Source organism: Oryctolagus cuniculus, chromosome 14 (genome assembly GCF_051225735.1).
Source record: "Oryctolagus cuniculus isolate XC-2025 breed Fujian yellow rabbit chromosome 14, ASM5122573v1, whole genome shotgun sequence".
In the NCBI taxonomy this organism is placed as follows: domain Eukaryota; kingdom Metazoa; phylum Chordata; class Mammalia; order Lagomorpha; family Leporidae; genus Oryctolagus; species Oryctolagus cuniculus.
The window spans coordinates 33,282,382-33,303,362 of NC_142880.1; the positions used below are offsets into that span (position 1 = coordinate 33,282,382).

Genomic DNA, 20,981 nt, shown 5'->3' on the forward strand with positions numbered 1-20,981 from the left:
AGATGATAGTTTAAGTGCTTGGGTCCCTGTCACCCATGTGGGAGAACTGAATGGAGCTGTGAGTTCCTGGCTTTGGCCTGGCCCAGTCCTAGATCTTGTGGATATTTGGAGAGTGAACCAATGAATGGAAGCACTCTCTCTCTTTCTTTCTACCTCTCTCTCTCTCTCTTTCTCTGCCTGTCAATAAGATGAAAAAAACTAAATACATATTTTTAAAATATTTTGTAACAAAAAAGTGAATTTTAAAATATTTATAACTTACTAGCAGAATTAGGCAAATGACTAACTTAAAAAGACTAATCTTTTAATGTTAAAAGTTTTTGTTTACTAATCTTTTTTAAAAAAAATAAATACTTTAAAGAAAATTGGTTTAAAAAATTCCATATAAGATATGGAATTAAGGGGCTGGTGCTATGGTATAGCAGGTTAAAACCCCAGCCTGCAGTGCCATATGGGTGCAGTTTCAAGAAGTGACTGCTCCATTTCCAATCCAGCTCTCTGCTGGTATGCCTGGGAAAGCAAAAGAAGATGCCCCAAGTTCTTGGACCCTTGCACCCATGTGGGGGACCCAGAAGAAGCTCCTAGCTCCTGGCTTCATTTGGGCTCAGTTCCAGCCATTGTGACCATTTGGGGAACAAACCAGCAGATGGAAGACCTCTCTTTCTCTGTCTCTACCTCGCTCTGTAACTCCTTCAAATAAATTAAATAAATCTTTTTTAAAAAGATATAGAATTAAAACATTTTACAGTATTCTTTCCCAGTTATCTTTTCTTTATAGTAAATTCAACAGGCTTCCATAGCCTTGGCAACTCATGACTAGAGCCTAAGGAGATTACTGACGCCATAAAAAAGAGTGTCAAATTGGTAAGTCAACAACAGGAGTCACTGTGTACTTACTTCTCATGTGGGACCTGTCCTTAATGTGTTGTCCAATGTGAAGTAATGCTATAACTAGTACTGAAACAGTGTTTTACACTTCGTGTTTCTGTGTGGGTGCAAACTTATGAAATCTTTACTTAATATATACTGAATCAATCTTCTGTATATAAAGATAATTGAAAATGAATCTTGATGTGAATGGAATGGGAGAGGGAGCGGGAGATGGGAGGGGTGCGAGTGGGAGGGAAATTATGGTGGGGGGGAAGCCATTGTATTCCATAAACTGTACTTTGGAAATTTATATTCACTAAATAGAAAAAAAAAAGTAGATTTTGTGTTTAACCAGTTTCTCGATTTGCTCCTCTGTTCATTCAGCATTGTCTAAATGCTGTCATTCCTCCCTCACTTGATGATTTGCATAATGCTCTTCCACAAGAAGAAAAGTCAGGAATTAGTGCCCACTGGGCATCTCAAAGCAGGCATTCATAACAAAGCCGGACCTCTGGAATGACGCTGGCATGGTGCATTGGAAAGGGTCTACACTAAACTCTAGTGTGTCTACACTAAATTCTGGTCCATTACTACTAGTAAGCCTAATAAGTTTGACTTCAGTTTCTTCATTTTAAAAATAGAAATAGTTGGGCCTACACTGCGGTGTAGTGGGTTAAGACTTCGCCTGTGGCACTGACATCCCATATGGGTGCCTGTTCAAGTCTCAGCTGCTCCATTTCTGATCCAGCTCTCTGCAATAGCCTAGGAGAGCAATGGAGGATGGCCCAAGTGCTTGTGACCCTGCACCCTTGTAGAAGGCCTGGAGGAACCTCCTGGCTCCTAGCTTTGGATTGGCTCAGCTCTGGCAGTTGTGGCCATTTTGGGAAATGAACCAGCAGATGGAAGATCTTTCTCTCTGTCTCTCCCTCTCTCTGTAATTCTGCCTCTCAAATAAATAAATAAATAAATAAATCTTTAAAAAAAATAGGAACAGTATTGTATTATTGCTAATTCTCCTAAAAATACAAAATAGTGGGTATTAAAGAAACTGATTGATAAATGTTTATAGGCTACCTTAAACACAGATCATCAGCAAATTAAATTAAATACATGTTGATACATTATAATAAAACTTAAAAATTGGTTAAAGACACAATTGATTTCCAGAATTAAATTGACATATTTTTAATCAGCTTTCACTGTTTCAGCATTTCTTTAAAATTATTTAACTATTATAGTTCTTTGTGAATATATTTCACAATCATGAAATATTTATTTTGCATGTTAAAATATAATTTTCCCTATTTGAAAACTATTTTGAAGAGCTAATGTATTTCTAGCTCTTTGTCCTTTTGAAGAATAAATAAGGTATGTGAATCTCCTACTACTTATTTTCTATAGGAATGAATGGTCAGGAATCATATAGCTTCCAGGATAGCCAAATTCACACCAGTGAGAACCTCAACTGTCATATTTAGAATATCTATGGAAATTAACTAGGCAAGATGGCGAAATAGGAAGGGAGCACACTGATAGTCCGGGGAGAGATAGTTTAATAAAAGTGGAGATACTGCAGGTTCAAGGAAGAGTAGGGGAGGAAACAGCAGAAGAAACTCTTCCAGAACGCGTGATTCACAGCGGACCTGTGTGGAGAGCGTGGGAGCCCACAGTTCGGGACACCAGCGGCAGACTCAACACACCAGCGCTGGAACACGAGGTGAGCCGAACCTCAATAGCCCGAGACACCGGCAGGCAAGCAGAGAGAGGAGACTAGAGGGAACGACCCCCGGGGGGGAAAAGTTCACCAGGCTAACTGGAAGAGAGAGAGAGAGAGAAAAAAAAAAAGGTGACTGGTACGGACACGGGTTTCTCTCTCTCTGCTCACCTCTCAAGGGCGAGCAAGACAAAGAGCAGGCGCCATCTTGGACATACGTCATAAGCAGAGCGACCTCAGGTCTGCACCGGCCCTGAGCCTAGCAGAAAACCCTGACTCTGGGCGGGGCGAATTAACAGGAGATTAGGACCTAGTAAATTTGTGGTGCTACTGAACTGAGACTGTGAAAAAAGAGACGGTGGGGGAGAGAACTCACAGAATTCACCTGAGTACTCTCCAGAGACGCTACAATTCCGTAACTTTGGCAACCCAGTGGGAGACTGAAGGAGAATTTGAACCCACTCTGAGGGCCAAACAGATTCCCTGTGTGGTCCTTGGGAAAGAGCTTCCGATCTCTGGCTCCTGTGGGTATATCATTTGCCTGCTAACTACCTCCAACTTCGTTCAGCTGTGTGGAATTACTTCCCTTTTGAATCAAAAAAAGAAAGAGAGAGAAAGAGAGATTTACCACTCCTAACCTGGGAGTGTCACCTTTGGAACACCAAACAGAGCTCTCAGGCCACACCCATCTCAAGCCCTAAGGCTCCATCAAAAACAGATAGTCCACTTAATCTAGAGTCATAGTATAACAAGAAAAAGCACCACAGTGAAGAAACCAAATATCTCCAATATGCCAAATAACAAATGCAAAAACCGAGGTAATAAAAACAAGGAAGTCACCATGACGCCCTCAAATGAAAAAGACACCCCAATTCAAGATTATGAAGATGATGACATAGAAGAAATGCAAGAAGCAGATCTCAAAAAATTGATAAGAACATTAAGAAGTTCTCAAAAACAAATTCTTGAACTACATAAAGCCTTAATGGACAAGATAGGAAATCTCTCTCGTGAAAATGAAATATTAAGGAGGAATCAAAATGAAACGAAACAATTAGTACAACAGGAAACTGTGATAGTGACTGAAGTGAAGAATTCAATAGATCAAATGAAAAACACAATAGAGAGCCTTACAAACAGAATGGGTGAAGCAGAAGAGAGAATATCGGACTTAGAAGAGAGAGAACAGGAAAGGATACAGTCAGATCAAAGAAAAGAAGAGGAAATTAGAAATCTAAAACATATTGTCAGGAATCTTCAGGATACTATTAAAAAAACCAACATTCGGGTTCTAGGAGTTCCTGAAGGCATGGAGAGGGAGAAAGGATTAGAAGGCCTTTTTAGTGAGATATTAGCAGAAAATTTCCCAGGTTTGGAGAAGGACAGAGAAATCCTAGTACAGGAAGCTCACAGAACCCCTAATAAACACGACCAAAAGAGATCCTCACCACGACACGTTGTAATTAAACTCTCCACAGTGAAACATAAAGAAAAGATCCTAAAATGTGCAAGAGAGAAACGTCAGATTACTTTCAGAGGATCGCCAATCAGACTCACTGCTGACTTCTCATCAGAAACTCTACAAGCTAGAAGGGAATGGCGAGATATAGCCCAGGTACTAAGAGAGAAAAACTGCCAGCCCAGAATATTATATCCTGCAAAGCTATCATTTGTGAATGAAGGTGAAATAAAGACGTTTCATAACAAACAGAAATTGAAAGAATTTGTCGCCACTCGTCCAGCCCTGCAACAGATGCTTAAAGATGTGTTACACACAGAAACACAGAAACACGGTCATCAGTATGAAAGAAGATAAAGGAAGGAAACCTCACAGCAAAAGATCACAGGGAATTCAAAGCATATATTAGAACTTATCTTTGGCAAATGGCAGGGCAAAGTTACCACTTTTCATTAGTCACATTGAACGTTAATGGCCTGAACTGTCCAGTTAAAAGACACCGATTGGGATTTGCTTTTTAACCTGATGCAATTTTAAATGATGCTTAATTTTGTTTTTAAATTTCAAATCCTAGCTCTTACCCATACATGGAACAACAATTAAATTGTACATGTAATTCGCCACTTTGCTACACTAACATTGTTCCAGGGGTACTTATGATGTACTTTTGAATTTTCTATACATGCAATAATGACATTTGCTAGCAGTTTTATGTCTTCCTTCCCAATATGTATGCATTTTGTATCCTTTCTTTGTGTTACTGCACTGTCTAGTAATTCCACCATAATATTGAAAAGTAGTGGTGAGAAAAAGACACTTCCCCCTTTCCCCAACTTAAGGGAAAACTGTCCAATTTCACTATTAAAGTTGGTTTTGGTAGATATTCTTTATCTAGATGAGGAATTTCTCTTCTGTTTCTTGTTTGCTCAGTTTTTTTTATGCCAAATATCTTTTACAAAAGTTGATGTAACCATTTAACATTTTTGCAGTTTGTGTAGTATGTCCAATTTATTGATTTTTTAAAATGCTGACAGCCTTGCTTACGTGGGATAAATACCACTTGCTTGTACTACATAAAATTGTTGGATTTTACCTATTATTTAAAAAAAAGAGAGATTTCTAAAGGCAACCCAGAGGAATCCTTAATCCAGTTCTTCATTAGAAGAGATGTGCAATTCGGGACATGCTCAAGCTGACTTACCTCAAACGGTAGAGTTAGAAACATACCAGGGGATTCCAATTCAATCCCATCAAGGTGGCATGTACCAATGCCATCTCACTAGTCCCAGTGATCAATTTCTGTGCACAATTGATCATAATGATAGGACTAAGAACCAAAGGGATCACATAAACAAGAATAGTGTCTGCAAATACTAGCTGATAGAATCAAAAAGGGAGAGAATGATCCAACATGGGAAGTGAGATACACAGCAGACCCATAGAATGGCAGATGTCCTAAACAGCACTCTGGCCTCAGAATCAGCCCTTAAGGCATGCGGATCCAGCTGAAAAGCCCATGAGAGTATTTCAGGCATGGAAAGCCAAGACACTCTGGGGAAAAAAAAAAATGAAAGATCTCCACGAGTGAGATCCCAGTGGAAAGAACGGGTCATCAAAGAAGGAGGTACCTTTCTCTGAAGGGAGGAGAGAACTTCCACTTTGACCATGGCCTTGTCTAAATATTATCAGAGTCAGTGAACTCAGGGGGCTTCCATAGCCTTGGAAACTCATGACAAGAGCCTAGGGTGATTACTGATGCCATAAACAAGAGTGTCAATTTGTTAAGTCAACAACAGGAGTCACTGTGTACTTACTCCTCATGTAGGATCTTTGTCCTTAGTGGGCTGTACATTGAGATTTAATGCTATAACTAGTACTCAAATAGTATTTTTCACTTTATGTTTCTGTGTGGGAGCAAACTGTTGAAATCTTTACTTAATGTGTGCTAAACTGATCTTCTGTATATAAAGAGAATCGAAAATGAATCTTGATGTGAATGGAAGGGGAAAGGGAGTGGGAAAGGGGAGGGTTGCGGGTGGGAGGGACGTTATGGGGGGCAAGACATTGTAATCCATAAGCTGTACTTTGGAAATTTATATTCATTAAATAAAAGTTTAAAAAAAAAATTGAAAAAAAAAAATTGAAAAAAAAAAAAAGAATATCTATATTAAAATATACTTACTAAAATTATAAGAGGAGGATCTTCAAAGTGTTACTGGAAAATGTACATTATGAAAAAATTCCATATAGGTTTTAGAACTTTTGGCACCAAAATAAACTTATCTTTTGGTTCCATTTTTCCTTTAACATTTTGAGTTACCCTCAAATTATGGGTTATATCCATAAGAATATACTCTATTTGTAGTTTTACTTTCCTATTTATAGATACCATACTTAGTTCTACATTGTAAAAGAGGGGAGTTTCCAAGATAGTGGAATAGGGAGGGAACATACTGATAGTCCAGGAAAAGATAGTTTAACAAAAGTGGAGATAATATAGTCTCAGGGAAGAATAAGGGAAAAAAACGGCAGAGGAAACTCTTCTGAAATTAGAGGGACTTGGTGGACCTATGTGAAGGGCATGGTGGAGCTACGTGGAGGGCACGGACACCCACGGCTTGGGACTCTAGCTGCCAAGAGCCACCACACCAGCACTGGAAAGTGAGGTGATATGAGACCACAGTAGCCCAAGACACTGGTGGAAAAGAGGCAGGAAGAGACTAAAGGGAATGAAGCTTAAAGCCCCATGGGGTAAAGTACACCAGCCTAACTAGAGGAAAGAAAAAATAAAAGGGAAGATACAGACATGATTCTCTCTCTCTCCACTCACCTTACGAAGGTATACAAGCAGACAGAGCAGGCGCCATTTTGGATATACGTAACAGCTGCGCCAGCTTGGGGCTGCACCCAGCAATCAGCTGAGTAGAAAAAGCTGACTCTGGTAGGGAATAATAACAGGAGACTAAGACCTAGTGAATGTGTGAAGCTTATGAATGGACTGTGAAAAAAAAAAAAAAACTGAGGGTTTGTGGGAGAATTCACAGTGTGGATGAGACATGAGTAGTTTCAGTGGGAGACGCCACAACCTCGAGCGGCCCTGGCTACCCGGTGAGAGATATTGCAGGGGAATCTGAGCTTACACTAAGGACTGGACAGATCCTTTGTGTGCTCTTGGGAACAGAGCAGATGAATATTATATTATACCCACTGGGGCTAGTGCTCAGGCACTGATCGCCAATGAGGAGAAGAGCTCAGCTGGTGGAATTACTTCCCTTCTGATTAAAAAGAGAGAGAGAGAGAGAGAGAGAAGATTTACCATGCCAAACCTGGGTGTGTCACCTTAGAAACATCCTTAACCCTGAAGAACTAAACAGAGCTCTCTGGCCACATCCACCACAAGCCTCTAGAGATTCACTGAAAGCAGACAATCTGCTTATCTAGAGTCATAATAAACCGAAAAAAGCCATCACAGCAGAGGGGAAAAAAAGAAAAAACCAAAGAATATCTCTAAAATGCTGAACAACAAACTGCTTAGAAGAAACAGATCTTTCCAACAAAGATGCATACAGAATGAAAGTGAAAGGTTGGAAAAATACATTCCATGCCAACAGAAACCAAAAATGGGCTGGCGTAACCATCTTAATATCAGACAAAATAAATCTTAACACAAAAACTGTTAAGCAAGACAAAGAGGGGCACTATATAATGATTAAGGGATCAATTCAACAGGAAGATGTAACTATTATAAATGTATATGCACCTAATTAAAGGGCACCAGGCTATTTAACAACATGTTAAGGAACTTAAAGATAGATTTAGACAATAGTATTGGGGGACTTCAAATACCCCACTTTCAACAATGGACAGATCAATCAGACAGAAAAGCAATAAGGAAACAGCAGATTTAATCAACACTATAGACCAAATGGATCTAACAGCTATCTACAGAACTTTTCGTCCTACAATTGAGAATACACATTCTTTTCAGGCATGCATGGAACTTTATCTAGGATTGATCACATACTAGGCCATAAAGCAAGTCTCAGCAAATTCAAAAGAATCAACATCATACCATGAATCTTCTCAGACCATAAAGGAATGAAGCTGGAAATTAGCAACTCAGGAATCCCTAGAACACATGCAAATACATAGAGACTAAACAACATGCTCCTGAATGAACAGTGGGTCATATAAGAAATCAAAAGAGAAATCAAAAACTTTCTGGAAGTAAATGAGGATAACAACACAACACATCAAAACTTATGAGATACAGCAAAAGCAGTGTTAAGAGGAAAGTTTATAGCAATAGGTGCCTACATCAAGAAATTGGAAAGACACCAAGTAAATGAGCAATCAATGCATCTCAAAGATCTAGAAAAATTGCAGCAAACCAAACCCAAAACTACTAGGAGAGAGAAATAAACAGAGAAGAAATCACAGAATAGAATCCAAAAAACATTACAAAAGATCAGCAAAACGAAGAACTGCTTTTTTGAAGAAACAAACAAAATTGACACATAATTGGCCCAAATAACTAAAAAGAGGAGAGAAGACCCAAATCAATAAAATCAGAGATGAAAAAGGAAATGTAACAACAGACACCACAGAAATAAAAAGAGTCATCAGAAATTACTACAAAGAGTAGTATGCCAGCCAATTGGGAAATCTATCAGATATGGATAGATTCCTGGACACATACAACCTACCTAAATTGAAACATGAAGTTAAAAACAAACTAACAGACACATAACTGAGTCAGAAATTGAAACAGTAATAAAGGCCCTCCCAACAAAGAAAAGCCCAGGACCAGATGGATTCACTGCTGAATTCCACCAAACATGTAAGGAAGAACTAACTCCAACTCTTCTCAAACTATTCAAAACAATTGAAAGAGAGCGAATCCTCCCAAATTCTTTCTATGAAGCCAAAATCACCTTAATCCCTAAGCCTGAAAAAGATGCAACAGAGAAAGAGAATTACAGACCAATTTATTTGATGAACATAGACACACAAATCCTCAATAAAATTCTGGCAAATAGAATGCAAAAACACATCAGAAAAATCATCCACCCAGACTAAGTGGGATTTATCCCTGGTATGCAGGGATGGTTCAACGTTCCCAAATCAATCCATGTGATACACCACATTAACAAACTGCAGAAGAAAAGCCATATTATTATCTCAATAGATGCAGAGAAAGCATCTGATAAAATACAACTCCCTTCATGATGAAAACTCTAAGCAAACTGGGTATAGAAGGAACATTCCTCAACACTATCGAGGAAATTTATGACAAACCCATGGCCAGCATCCTATTGAATGGGGAAAAGTTGGAAGCATTTTCACTGAGATCTGGTACAAGACAGCGATGCACACACTCAACATTGCTATTCAACATAGTACTGGAAGTTTTAGCCAGAGAAATTAGGCAAGAAAAAGAAATTCAAGAGATCCAAATTGGGAAGGAAGAAGTAAAAATATGTCTCTTTGCAGCTGATACGATTCTTTATTTAGGGGATCCAAAGAGCTGTATTAAGAGACTATTGGAACTCATAGAAGAGTTTGGCAAAGTAGCAGGATATAAAATCAATGCAAAAAAATGAACAGCCTTTGTATACACAGGCAATGCCATGCCTGAGAAAGAACTTCTAAGATCAACTCAATTCACAATAGCTACAAAAACAATCAAATACCTTGGAATAAACTTAACCAAGGACGTTAAAGATCTCTACGATGAGAATTACAAAACTTTAAAGAAAGAAATAGTAGAGGATACAAAAAAATGGAAAAATCTTCCATGCTCATGGATTGGAAGAATCAATATCATCAAAATGTCCATTCTCCCAAAAGCAATTTGTGAATTCAATGTGATACCAATCAAAATACCAAAGACCTTCTTCTCAGATCTGGAAAAAATGATGCTGAAATTCATATGGAGACACAGGAGACCTCGAATAGCTAAAGCAATCTTCTACAGCAGAAACAAAGCTGGAGGCATCACAATACCAGATTTCAGGACATACTACAGGGCAGTTGTAATCAAAACAGCATGGTACTGGTACAGAAACAGATGGATAGACCAATGAAACAGAATAGAAACACCAGAAATCAATCCAAACATCTACAGCCAACTTAGATTTGATCAAGGATCTAAAACCAATTCCTGGAGCAAGGACAGTCTATTCAACAAATGGTGCTGGGAAAATGAATTTCCATGTGCAGAAGCATGAAGCAAGCCCCCACCTTTTACCTTACACAAAAATCCACTCAACATGGATTAAAGATCTAGATCTGTGACTCAACACCATCAAATTATTAGAGAACATTGGAGAAATCCTGCAAGATATAGGCACAGGCAAAGATTTCTTGGAAATGACCCCAGAGGCACAGGCAGTCAAATCCAGAATTAACAAATGGGATTACATCAAATTGAGAAGTTTCTGTACTGCAAAAGAAACAGTCAGGAAAGGGAAGAGGCAACCGACAGAATGGGAAAAAATATTTGCAAATTATACAACTGATAAAGGATTAATAACCAGAATCTTCAAAGAGTTCAAGAAACTCCACAACAATAGACATAAGAAATAATGACTTTATTAGTCCTTGTCCTGACTATCAAGATACAACTTACTATTTTATTCCTTTCAGTATTTTTTTGTTCTACTTAATACTGTTTTGTCGAACTCTTTAATCAACACACAATTATTTTAAGTGTTGAAATTTAACTGAAAAGTGATCTCTGTTAAATATAAGAGTGGGAATAAGAGAGGGAGGAGATGTACAGTTCAACACATGCTCAATCGGACTTACCCCTAATTGTAGAGCTAGAAAAGTGCCAGGGGATTCCAATTCAGTCCCATCAAGGTGGCATGTACCAGTGCCTTCTTACTAGTCAAAGTGATCAATTTCTGTTCACAATTGATCATAATGATAGGACTAAGGGTCAAAGAGATCACATAAACAAGACTAGTGTCTGTTAATAATAACTTATAGAATTAAAAAAGAGGGAATGATCTAACATGGGAAGCGGGATACACAACAGACATCGATTGCAGATGCCCTAAACAGTACTCGGGCCTCAGAATCAACCCTTAAGGCATTCGGATCTGGCTAAAAAGCTCATGACAGTTTCTCAGGCATGGAAAGCCAAGACACTGTGGGAAAAAAAAATAACCTAAATGAAAGATCTCCTTGAGTGAGATCCCAGCGAAAAGAATGGGCCATCAAAGAAGGAGGTACTTTTCTCTGAAAGGAGGAGAGAATTTCCACTTTGATTATGGCCTTCTCTAAATATGATTGGAGTTGGCAAACTCAAGAGGCTTCCATAATCTTGGCAGCTCATGAGAAGAGCCTCAAGTGATTACTGATATCATAAATAAGAGTGTCAATTGTTAAATCAGCCACGGAAATCACTGTGCACCTACTCCCCATGTAGGATCTCTGTTCTTAATGTGTTGTACTATGAGAATTAACAGTAAAACTAGTACTCAAACAGTTTTTTATACTTTGTGTTTCTGTGTGGGTGCAAACTGTTGAAATCTTTAATTAGTATATACTAAGTTGATCTTCTGTATATAAAAATAATTGAAAATGAATTTTGATGAAAAATGGGATGGGACATGGAGTGTGAGATGGGATGGTTGCTGGTGGGAGGGAGGTTATGGGGGGAAGAGCCAATATAATCCAAAAGTTGTTCTTTGGAAATTTATGTTTATTAGACAAAAAAAAGTACAAAAGAATCACAATATTTGAAAAACTGCAATACTGAGTTGGTTTCTCCCATCACATTAACAGGCAGAATAACTTCCTGGTGGACTCTCTTCTAAATGAGGCTACATCAAACAAGTTCGGCTAGATGACTTCAACATCAGGGCAGGCATTTGGCACATGGCTAGGACCCCTCTTATCCCATGTCAGAGTGCCTGAGTTTTTGTCCCAGGTGCACTTCTGATTCCAGCTCTCTGCTAATGTGCATCTTTGGAGGCAGCAGATAATGGCTCAGGTACTTGGATCCTTGCCACCCACTTCCACTTGCCATTGCCAACGCTTGGGGAGTGAATCATCAGAGGGAAAAGTTCTCTGGTTCTGTTTCTCTTTGTTATACTCTGCTTTCCAAATAAAATAAAAATAAGTTTTAATTTAAAGAAAAATTAAGCATAAAAGTTTTTAAAAATACAAAACAAAAAAACCACAAATATTTACTTGATCTAGAATCTCAAAACTTCCAAATGTGGGAAAATGCTTTTCATTCATAAATAATGCTCCGGTTCTTTGGAGGATCTGCAGTTAATGCTGTGGGATGCAGAATTTACATATACAAAGGCATTTGGTAAAGAACAGGCTGGCAGAAGCTTAGAAACAGGAACTAGGGGCAGGCACTGCGGCATAGCCCATTAAGCCACAACTTGGGATGCCCACACAAGCAATTTAATATCAGGATGCTGGTTCCATCCTTGCCCACTCCTTGCTTCCCATCCAGTTCCCTACTTTTGCACATGGGAAGCAGCAGATAAAAGATGGTCCAAGTGATTGGGTTCCTGTCACTCATGTGAGAGACTCATATCTTGGCTTTGGCCTGGCCCACAACCAGCTATTGCAACCAGCTGAGAAGTGAACCAGTAGGTGAAAGATCTCTCTCTCTCTCTCTCTGTATCTCCCTCCCCCACCCCACTCTTTCTCTCTCTTGTTTTCTCTCTCTCTCTCTTTCTCTCTCTTTGTCTCTCTATCTTTGTCACACTGCTTTTCAAATAAATAAATAATGGGGAAAAAACAGGAAGAAATTTTAAATACATACATATGTTAATTCAGTTTTCAATTTGTTATGGCCTGACAGATTATTATGAAAATCATTAGCATTGGGGAAAGAATTCAAAATGCTGATTATCCTGGGTATTATAAAGGAACACCCGGCTGGCCCTGCGGCTCAATAGGCTAATCCTCCACCTGCGGCACTGGCACCCCGGGTTCTAGTCCCAGTCGGGGCGCCAGATTCTGTCCCAGCTGCTCCTCTTCCAGTCCAGCTCTCTGCTGTGGCCCCGGAGTGCAGTGGAGGATGGCCCAAGTGTTTGGGCCCTGAACCCTCATGGGAGACCAGGAGAAGCACCTGGCTCCTGGCTTCGGATCAGCATGGTGCGCTGGCTGCAGCAGCCATTGGGGGTGAACCAACAGAAAAGGAAGACCTTTCTCTCTGTCTCTCTTTCTCTCACTGTCCACTCTGCCTGTCAAAAAAAAAAAAAAAAAAAAAAAAAAAAAAGGAAAGGAACGCCCTCTGATCAGTTTCCTCAGAAACACTCCTTTGGTGTTCTTCACACAATAAAGGCCATATTTGACAAGACTATTCTCAACAATGGGGATGTGAAAGCTTGTTCTTGAAGATTAGAACAAGAAAGAGATGTCCACTCTCATCACTTCTGCTCATTCAACATGGTACTGAAAGTCTTAGAGCAATTAGGTGAGAAAAAGAAGCAACTGGAATCCAAATAGGAAAAGAAAAAGTTAAATTTTCTGTGATTGCTGACAAAAACAACCTTATAGATAGAAAACCCAAAACAGTCTACCAAAAAGTTGTAAAAACTAATATGCAAAATAGTAAAGCTTCAGGATGCAAAATCAACACATAAAGATCAGTAGTGTGTCAATACACTAACACAAACTATCAGAGAAACAAATTAAGAAAATAGTCCCATTTACCAAAAAACAAAAAATGCTTGGAAGTAAATTTAAACATGTGAAAGAGCTGTATACTGAAAACTATAAAATGTTGATAGAAAAATGTGATTCAAATAAATTCCTGATTTCAAAATAAATTACAAAACTACAGAAATCAAAACAACAGGATACTTGCATACAAACAGATCAATGAATGGAATGAGATAGTTCAGAAACAAACCCAAACAATTTTAGTCAATTGATATTTGACAAAGGGGCCAACTACACACAATAGAGACCAGTTAGTCTCTTTAAAAAAATTAGTGTGGGAAAAACAGATTATATGTGGAAGAATGAAACTGGACAAATATATAATATAAAATAGTAAATTCAAAATGATTAAAGACTTAAACCAAATATCTGAAACCATAACCAAAGTACTAGAATAAAACTTAGGAGAAAAACTATATGAAATGGTTTTGAGCAGTGATTTCTTAGATATGAGTCTCCAAGCAAAAACAAACACATGAGCTTACATAAAACTCAAAACCTTCTGTATAGCAAACAAAATACGAATATTGCAAAGAGATATTCTACATGTTTGGAAAAATATATGATAATCGGTTAATATCCAAAATATATAACAATTCAATAACAAGAAAACAGCACAATTAAAACACAAATTATTTAAATAGACATATCTCAAAAGAAGACATACAAATGGTCAATTGATAGATGAAAAAATGTTCCAGTTCTCACTAATCATCAAGGAAATGTAAATTAGAACCACCACAATGAGATATAACCTACACTTGTTCCAATGGCTACTATCAATTAGATGAAAAATAAATGTTGGGAAAGATAGAGAAAAAAGGAAACACTTGTACTCTTTTGATGGGAATGTAATAATACAGTTCTTTTGAAAAATTGTGGCAGTTACTCAGAAAATTGAAAACAGAACTACCATATGACCCGGAAACCCCACTTTTGAGCATGTATAGCCCAATGAAATGAGTCAGCTGAAGAGATATGTTTATTCCCATGTTCACTGTAGCATTATTCACCGCAGTCAAAATGTGGAATCAACTCAAGTGTCCATCCATAGACAAATGAATAAAGAAAATGTATATACACAAAGGAACACTACTAACCTTTTAAAAAGAAAGGAATTCTATCACTGGCAACAGCAAGAATTAACTTGTAGGACATTAAGCTAGATGAAATAAACCAGGCACAGAAAGACAAACTCTGCATGAGCTAACTTATATGTGGATTCTAAAAAATCCAAACTCGGTATTCAACCAAAGGTATTAGGTAGAACAAACAAACAAAAAAATACTAAGCGGGATAACATATTAAGTTGTTCATCAACAGTCAGGGCAAGGGCTGATCAAGTCACTGTTTCTCATAGTGTTCATTTCACTTTAACAGGTTTCCTTTTTGGTGCTCAGTTAGTTGTCACCGATCAGGGAGAACATATGGTATTTGTCCCTTTGGGACTGGCTTATTTCACTCAGCATAATGCTTTCCAAATTCCTAACAGGGATCACTTTTCAGTTAAAATTTAAACACCTAAGAATAATTGTGTGTTAATTACAGAGTTCAACCAATAGTACTAGAACTAAAACAACAACAACAAAAAAAACTAAAATGGATAAAGTATTATATTGTACATCAACACATCAATACACAGTTGTTCTCAAGTGTTGAAACTTAACTGAAAAGTGATCCCTGTTAAATATAAGAGTGGGAATAAGAGAGGGAAGAGATGTGCAATTCGGGACATGCTCAAGCTGACTTACCCCAAACGGTAGAGTTAGAAACATACCAGGGGATTCCAATTCAATCCCATCAAGATGGCATGTACCAATGCCATCTCACTAGTCCCAGTGATCAATTTCTGTTCACAGTTGATCATAATGATCGGTCTAAGAGCCAAAGGGAGCACATAAACAAGACTAGTGTCTGCAAATACTAGCTGATAGAATAAAAAAAGGAGAGAATGACCCAACATGGGAAGCGAGATACAGAGCAGACCCATAGAATGGCAGTTGTCCTAAATAGCACTCTGGCCTCAGAATCAGCCCTTAAGTCACGCGGATCTGGCTGAAAAGCCCATGAGAGTATTACAGGCATGGAAAGCCAAAATATTCTGGCAAAAAAAAAAAAAAAAAAAAAAAAAAACCTAAATGAAAGATCTCCGCGAGTGAGATCCCAGTGAAAAGAACAGGTCATCAAAGAAGGAGGTACCTTTCTCTGAAGGGAGGAGAGAACTTCCACTTTGACTACGACCTTGTCTAAATATGATCAGAGTTGGTGAACTCAAAAGGCTTCCATAGCCTTGGCGACTCATGACAAGAGCTTAGAGTGATTCCTGATGCCATAAACAAGAGTGTCAATTTGTTAAGTCAACAACAGGAGTCACTGTGCACTTACTCCTCATGTAGGATTTCTGTCCTTAATGTGCTGTACATTGAGATTTAATGCTATAACTAGTACTCAAACAGTATTTTTCACTTTGTGTTTCTATGTGGGTGCAAACTGTTGAAATCTTTACTTAATATATGCTAAACTGATCTTCTGTATATAAAGAGAATTGAAAATGAATCTTGATGTGAATGGAAGGGGGGAGGGAGAGGGAAAGGGGAGGGTTGCGGGTGGGAGGGAAGTTATGGGTGGGGGAGCCATTGTAATCCATAAGCTTTACTTTGGAAATTTATATTCATTAAATAAAAGTTTAAAAAAATAAAAACAACTTAAAAAAAATCCAAACTCGGGAACAGGAGTTTAGCCTAGTGGTTATGACATCAGAGTTCCTGGGTCGGACTCCCATCTCCTACTCCTGATTACAGCCTCCTGCTAATGTAGATGCTGAGAGGCTCCTGCTCTCCAGGTGGGAGACCTAGATGGCAGATGTGGCTCCCTGTTTTGGCCCTGGCCCAGCTCCAGCAGCTGTGGGCAGCTTGGGAAGTGAACAAGTAGGAGAGAGAACTCTTTTTTTTCTCTCTTTTTTATAAATAAATAATAAATAATGGATAAATAAATGAAATTTTTTAAAAAAATTCATACTCATAGAAGTTGAGAGTAGAATGGTGGTTACCAGAAGACTGGGGTGAGAAAAAGGGGTTGAGGAAGCGAAGAGGTTAGTCAAAGGATTTAAAGATTCAGTCAGGGGCCGGCACTGTGGTGTAGTGGGTAAAGCTGCAACCTGTAGTGCCAGCAACCCATATGGGTGCCGGTTCAAGTCCTGGCTGCCCCACTTTCAATCCAGCTCTCTGCTATGGCCTGGGAAGACAGTGGAAGATGGCTTAAGTCCTTGGGCCCCTGCACCCACGTGGGAAATCGGGTAGAATCTCCTGGCTCCTGGCTTTGGATCAGCACAGCTCTGGCTATTGTGGCCATCTGGGGAGTGAACCAGCGGATGGAAGGCCTCTCTATCTCTCTCTCTGCCTATGCCTCTCTGTAATTCTGCCTTTCAGAAGAGTAAGTTATACCAACAGATTGCACAGCAAGGTGACCACAATTAGAACCATACTGTGTGTTTCAAAATTGCTTAAAGAATAAATTTTAAATGTTTTCACCACAAATAAATGCAAAGTAAGTGGGGCAGTGATATCTCACTTAGGGTGATAAAATCATGAACATGATATTCATATAACACACCATTGCCTTGTATCCTTAAATATACACAATTATCATTTGTGAATTCATAAAAAAAATTCCTTCCTTCAAGTGAACACTGTGCACAGGAGGAAACGAACACTCTCAATCAAAGTTCATTTCTGTCACGTTAAGGCATTAAAAATAGAATCTTGTTGTATTTACTCCAAGGATGAATATGGAAAATAAAAGATGTTTTAAATACAGAGTAGATGTCTCAATAACGGATTTCATTTACTACAGACACACTACAAAATATGAGGGCACTTCAGAAAGTTCATGGAAAATGTATTTCAAAGATAAGTTTGCTTTATTGCAAAAAATTTTGAAATCCATATTTAGGGAGGGAGACTTCAAAAAACTCATATTATGAAAAACTATGCACGGCTTTCAAAATTAATTTATAGTAAACAAAATTACCTTCTATTTCCATTTTCCAAAAGCTTTTTGAAGTACCCTTGGATATGCATTCACATTTAGCAAAACCAGAAAAAAACAAGATAGGAAAAATTTATTGATGAGATGAACTGATACAAAATATATAAATTGCCCTTGCCTTTGGAACTGAGATTATAAATTTGCTTCATAGTCAACTGAGGTGTGATTAACATTTAAGTACAAAGGTTATTGAACACTTTAGCACGAAGGTTTCTCCATGAGCTACTTGGATTTATAGGATCACCCTACCAGCATTTCTTTTGAAGCTGAGTTTTCTGGGACAGGAGATGCTGGAGCACGTCATCCAGCTGAGGGTTGTCCCGCTGAACACAAGACCATGCAGCAACACTGTGCCAGAGCAGGTGGTTAACTTCATACCCTCTCTGATCCAATGGCAACTGTCCCTGAAATTACAATAGAAAAGTATATCTGTGTGTGATTTGAACAAATGTGAAAATAAATGCTAAATTCACAAATGAAAATGCATTCTCTTAACATCTCATGCCTCACCAACTGAAGCAATTTATGTAAGTGTATTTCTGTTAAGTCTATATGGACAGCTAGCCTGAACCTAACGCATTTTTTTTCTCATAGGGATCCCCTGTTCACTGATATCAGTAATACTGTATGAGCCATACCTTGTATCCTTAAGGGATATCTGACAGCTAAGGAGTATCTCTGACAGCTAAGGAGAAGGGGACCTGAGAAAGTCTGAACAAAGACCTAATAGCAGTGTAGATTTTAAACTATGGGTTTCTACTTTAAGAACCAAAATATATGCCTAACAGGATACAGTCAATGTCTATGAAATAACTATTTTAAAAGCCTAGAAATTCAGATAAAGAATGGGCTGTTGTTTTTTCCTTAGAGTGCTCCCTAACACTTACACAGATTTAAGTGCCTACGAAAGTAACTGGTAGACAATAACAGAACAATCTCATTTACTTATTTACCAACAGTGAAGAGTCAAAGGCACATCCTGTGAGATGTTCTCAGACTGTTAACTGAGTTGATATTTTGTGCTCTTAAAAAAAGAAACTCTTGGGGCTTAACCTATAGCAGGTTAAGAAACTGCCTGTGATGCCAGTATCCCATATGAGTGCTATTCCAGGCTCAGCTGCACTGGTTCCAACCCAGCTCCCTGGTAATGGCCTGGGAAAGCAGCAGAAGACCGCCCAAGTGTTTGGATCCCTGAACCCATGTGTGCGACCTGGATGAAGCTCCAGATTCCTGGCTTCCACCTGGCCCAGTCCTGGCTGTTGCAGCCATTTGGAAACTGAACCAACAAACAGAAAATCTTTCTCTCTCTCTCTCTCTCTCTCTCTCTCTCTCTCTCTCTCTCCCCCCTCCACACCCATCTGCCTTTCATAGAAATAAATAAATCTTAAAAAAAAAAAACACTTAAAATCTAAAGTGCTTTATAACTGTTACTCACTGAATAGAAAAGAATCAAGGTTAAAATTTAAAGATAATTTTCCTGTTGAGCACTGTCAAAATACAAGGCCAAAAGTTCATACATAAATTATAGACTAAGACATTTTTTGAGTAAACTGTTTAGTGAAATCCCTTGGAACTGTATTGATCTATTTTATGTAAAAGACATAGCTGTTGGATGCTGGAGCTAAAGGCATGAGCAAGACAAATTCTGCACAAGGCTGCCAACTCAGGAAAAACACTTCAGTAAAGCAAATGGTATCTAATATGTCTTGAGAATTTTAGAATATTCCATGTAAGAGCTTTATTCTAAAATAATATGACATTATTTATGCACACTTAACTCAGTTTCCTTCTTTTGTGGTAGAGCCCATCCAAAATATGGAACCTACACATAGCAAATTCTCTTCTCAACTCGTTCTAGCTGCCTCAGCCTGGATGCTCAACAATCCTCTGCATGAAAACTTATCCTGAATAAATAGGCTAGTAACGAGATGTCTAGAAACGTTTAGACGACTTGACTAATTAAAATAATCGGTGCACTTTTCCATGGTTATACAGACTAATCATTTAAGTAAAAAAAAAAAATCAAATCAGTTAACACAATCACGCACCATCAGCAGAGAAAATTCCTGAAAGTATTTGGTAAAGGAAAAATGAGGATTTAGACAATGAACTAGATGTAAGTTTAGTTTTCAGTTTTACATGATGTCATTGTTACTTATGAATGACAAAGGAAAAAATGCAGCCTTTGATGTCCATGACTTAGGACAGTATGTTGTTAGAAGGTCACAATGGGGTCATGTGGATCTCTTGTTGGACATCAATTCCTAAAACTCCACATGATGTATAATAAACAAAGTCATTGAAAAACAAATTTTTTCTAAACACAGACAGAAACAAAGCCCTTGGGTATCTTACTTTTTTACACCATCAACTCTAAAGAGAACCCTAGGATCACCCAAAGTCCAAGTACTGTGATAGAATCATTCTCACACCCTCTTTCTGCGACGCTTCATCGTCTCCTGTAGAGTGTAGTATCCCTTCGCAACAAGTAATAAACACAATATGGCTACCTGTGCCCTTGTGTATTTTAAGCATTTTCGTGGAAATCGTCCTAGTTTCTTCCCTGCTTTTAAAAAATATGTATCAAACTTGGGTGACTCGATTTATTAAGCAATGTTGTGTTTTAATTCAATTGCCATGTATAGAATCAGTATAGCAGAGAGGGTGAGCCTTAGTAAGTGGTGTAAACTGCTTTACCTTTTCACTAAAGCAGTCCTGCCCACGATGTGCTTGATAGGTACGTACCATTTTCAAAATGTTACTAAGAGGGTGGACATGAAGAAGAAACAACTTGCAGGACATATCATTTCTGTGTATATAAATATATATAATTGTTATATATAGTCAAACAAAAATTAAGCTTGTATTTTATATCTTTTTGTTCTATTTTTCAGTAATTTTCATTACTATATTATACAAAGGTGTTGTTCTTCAAGGGTTTGGAAAGAAAAAACGGTTGGACATCGATTGTTACCCCAGGCACGTGGCTGAGAAGCACTGAGCACTGCACTCAGTGACTCGTAGGACCTTTAGCTGCCCTCTTGCCTCCCTTCCTTTCCTTGTTCTCCAAATCCTATGGTTGTGTCCTCTCCCTCCTTGTTGTCCAGGTTTGGACTCTCAGTTGTAGCTTGTACAATGCCAACTTAGTGACTACTCTGAAAAACCCATTTAGCAAAGCACTGTTAATCGACA

At 38.3% G+C, this 20,981-nt stretch overlaps 1 protein-coding gene across 1 annotated transcript in view; it reads right to left on the minus strand.

Moving 5' to 3' along the window:
• The window catches only part of TMEM232 (transmembrane protein 232), a 351,105-nt gene that overhangs the window by 216,913 nt on the left and 113,211 nt on the right, over positions 1–20,981 (minus strand). Inside the window, exon 9 of the mRNA XM_089312847.1 lies at positions 18,039–18,193. Coding sequence (XP_089168973.1) covers positions 18,039–18,193 — 155 coding nt within the window. The remainder of the gene's footprint in view (positions 1–18,038; positions 18,194–20,981) is intronic.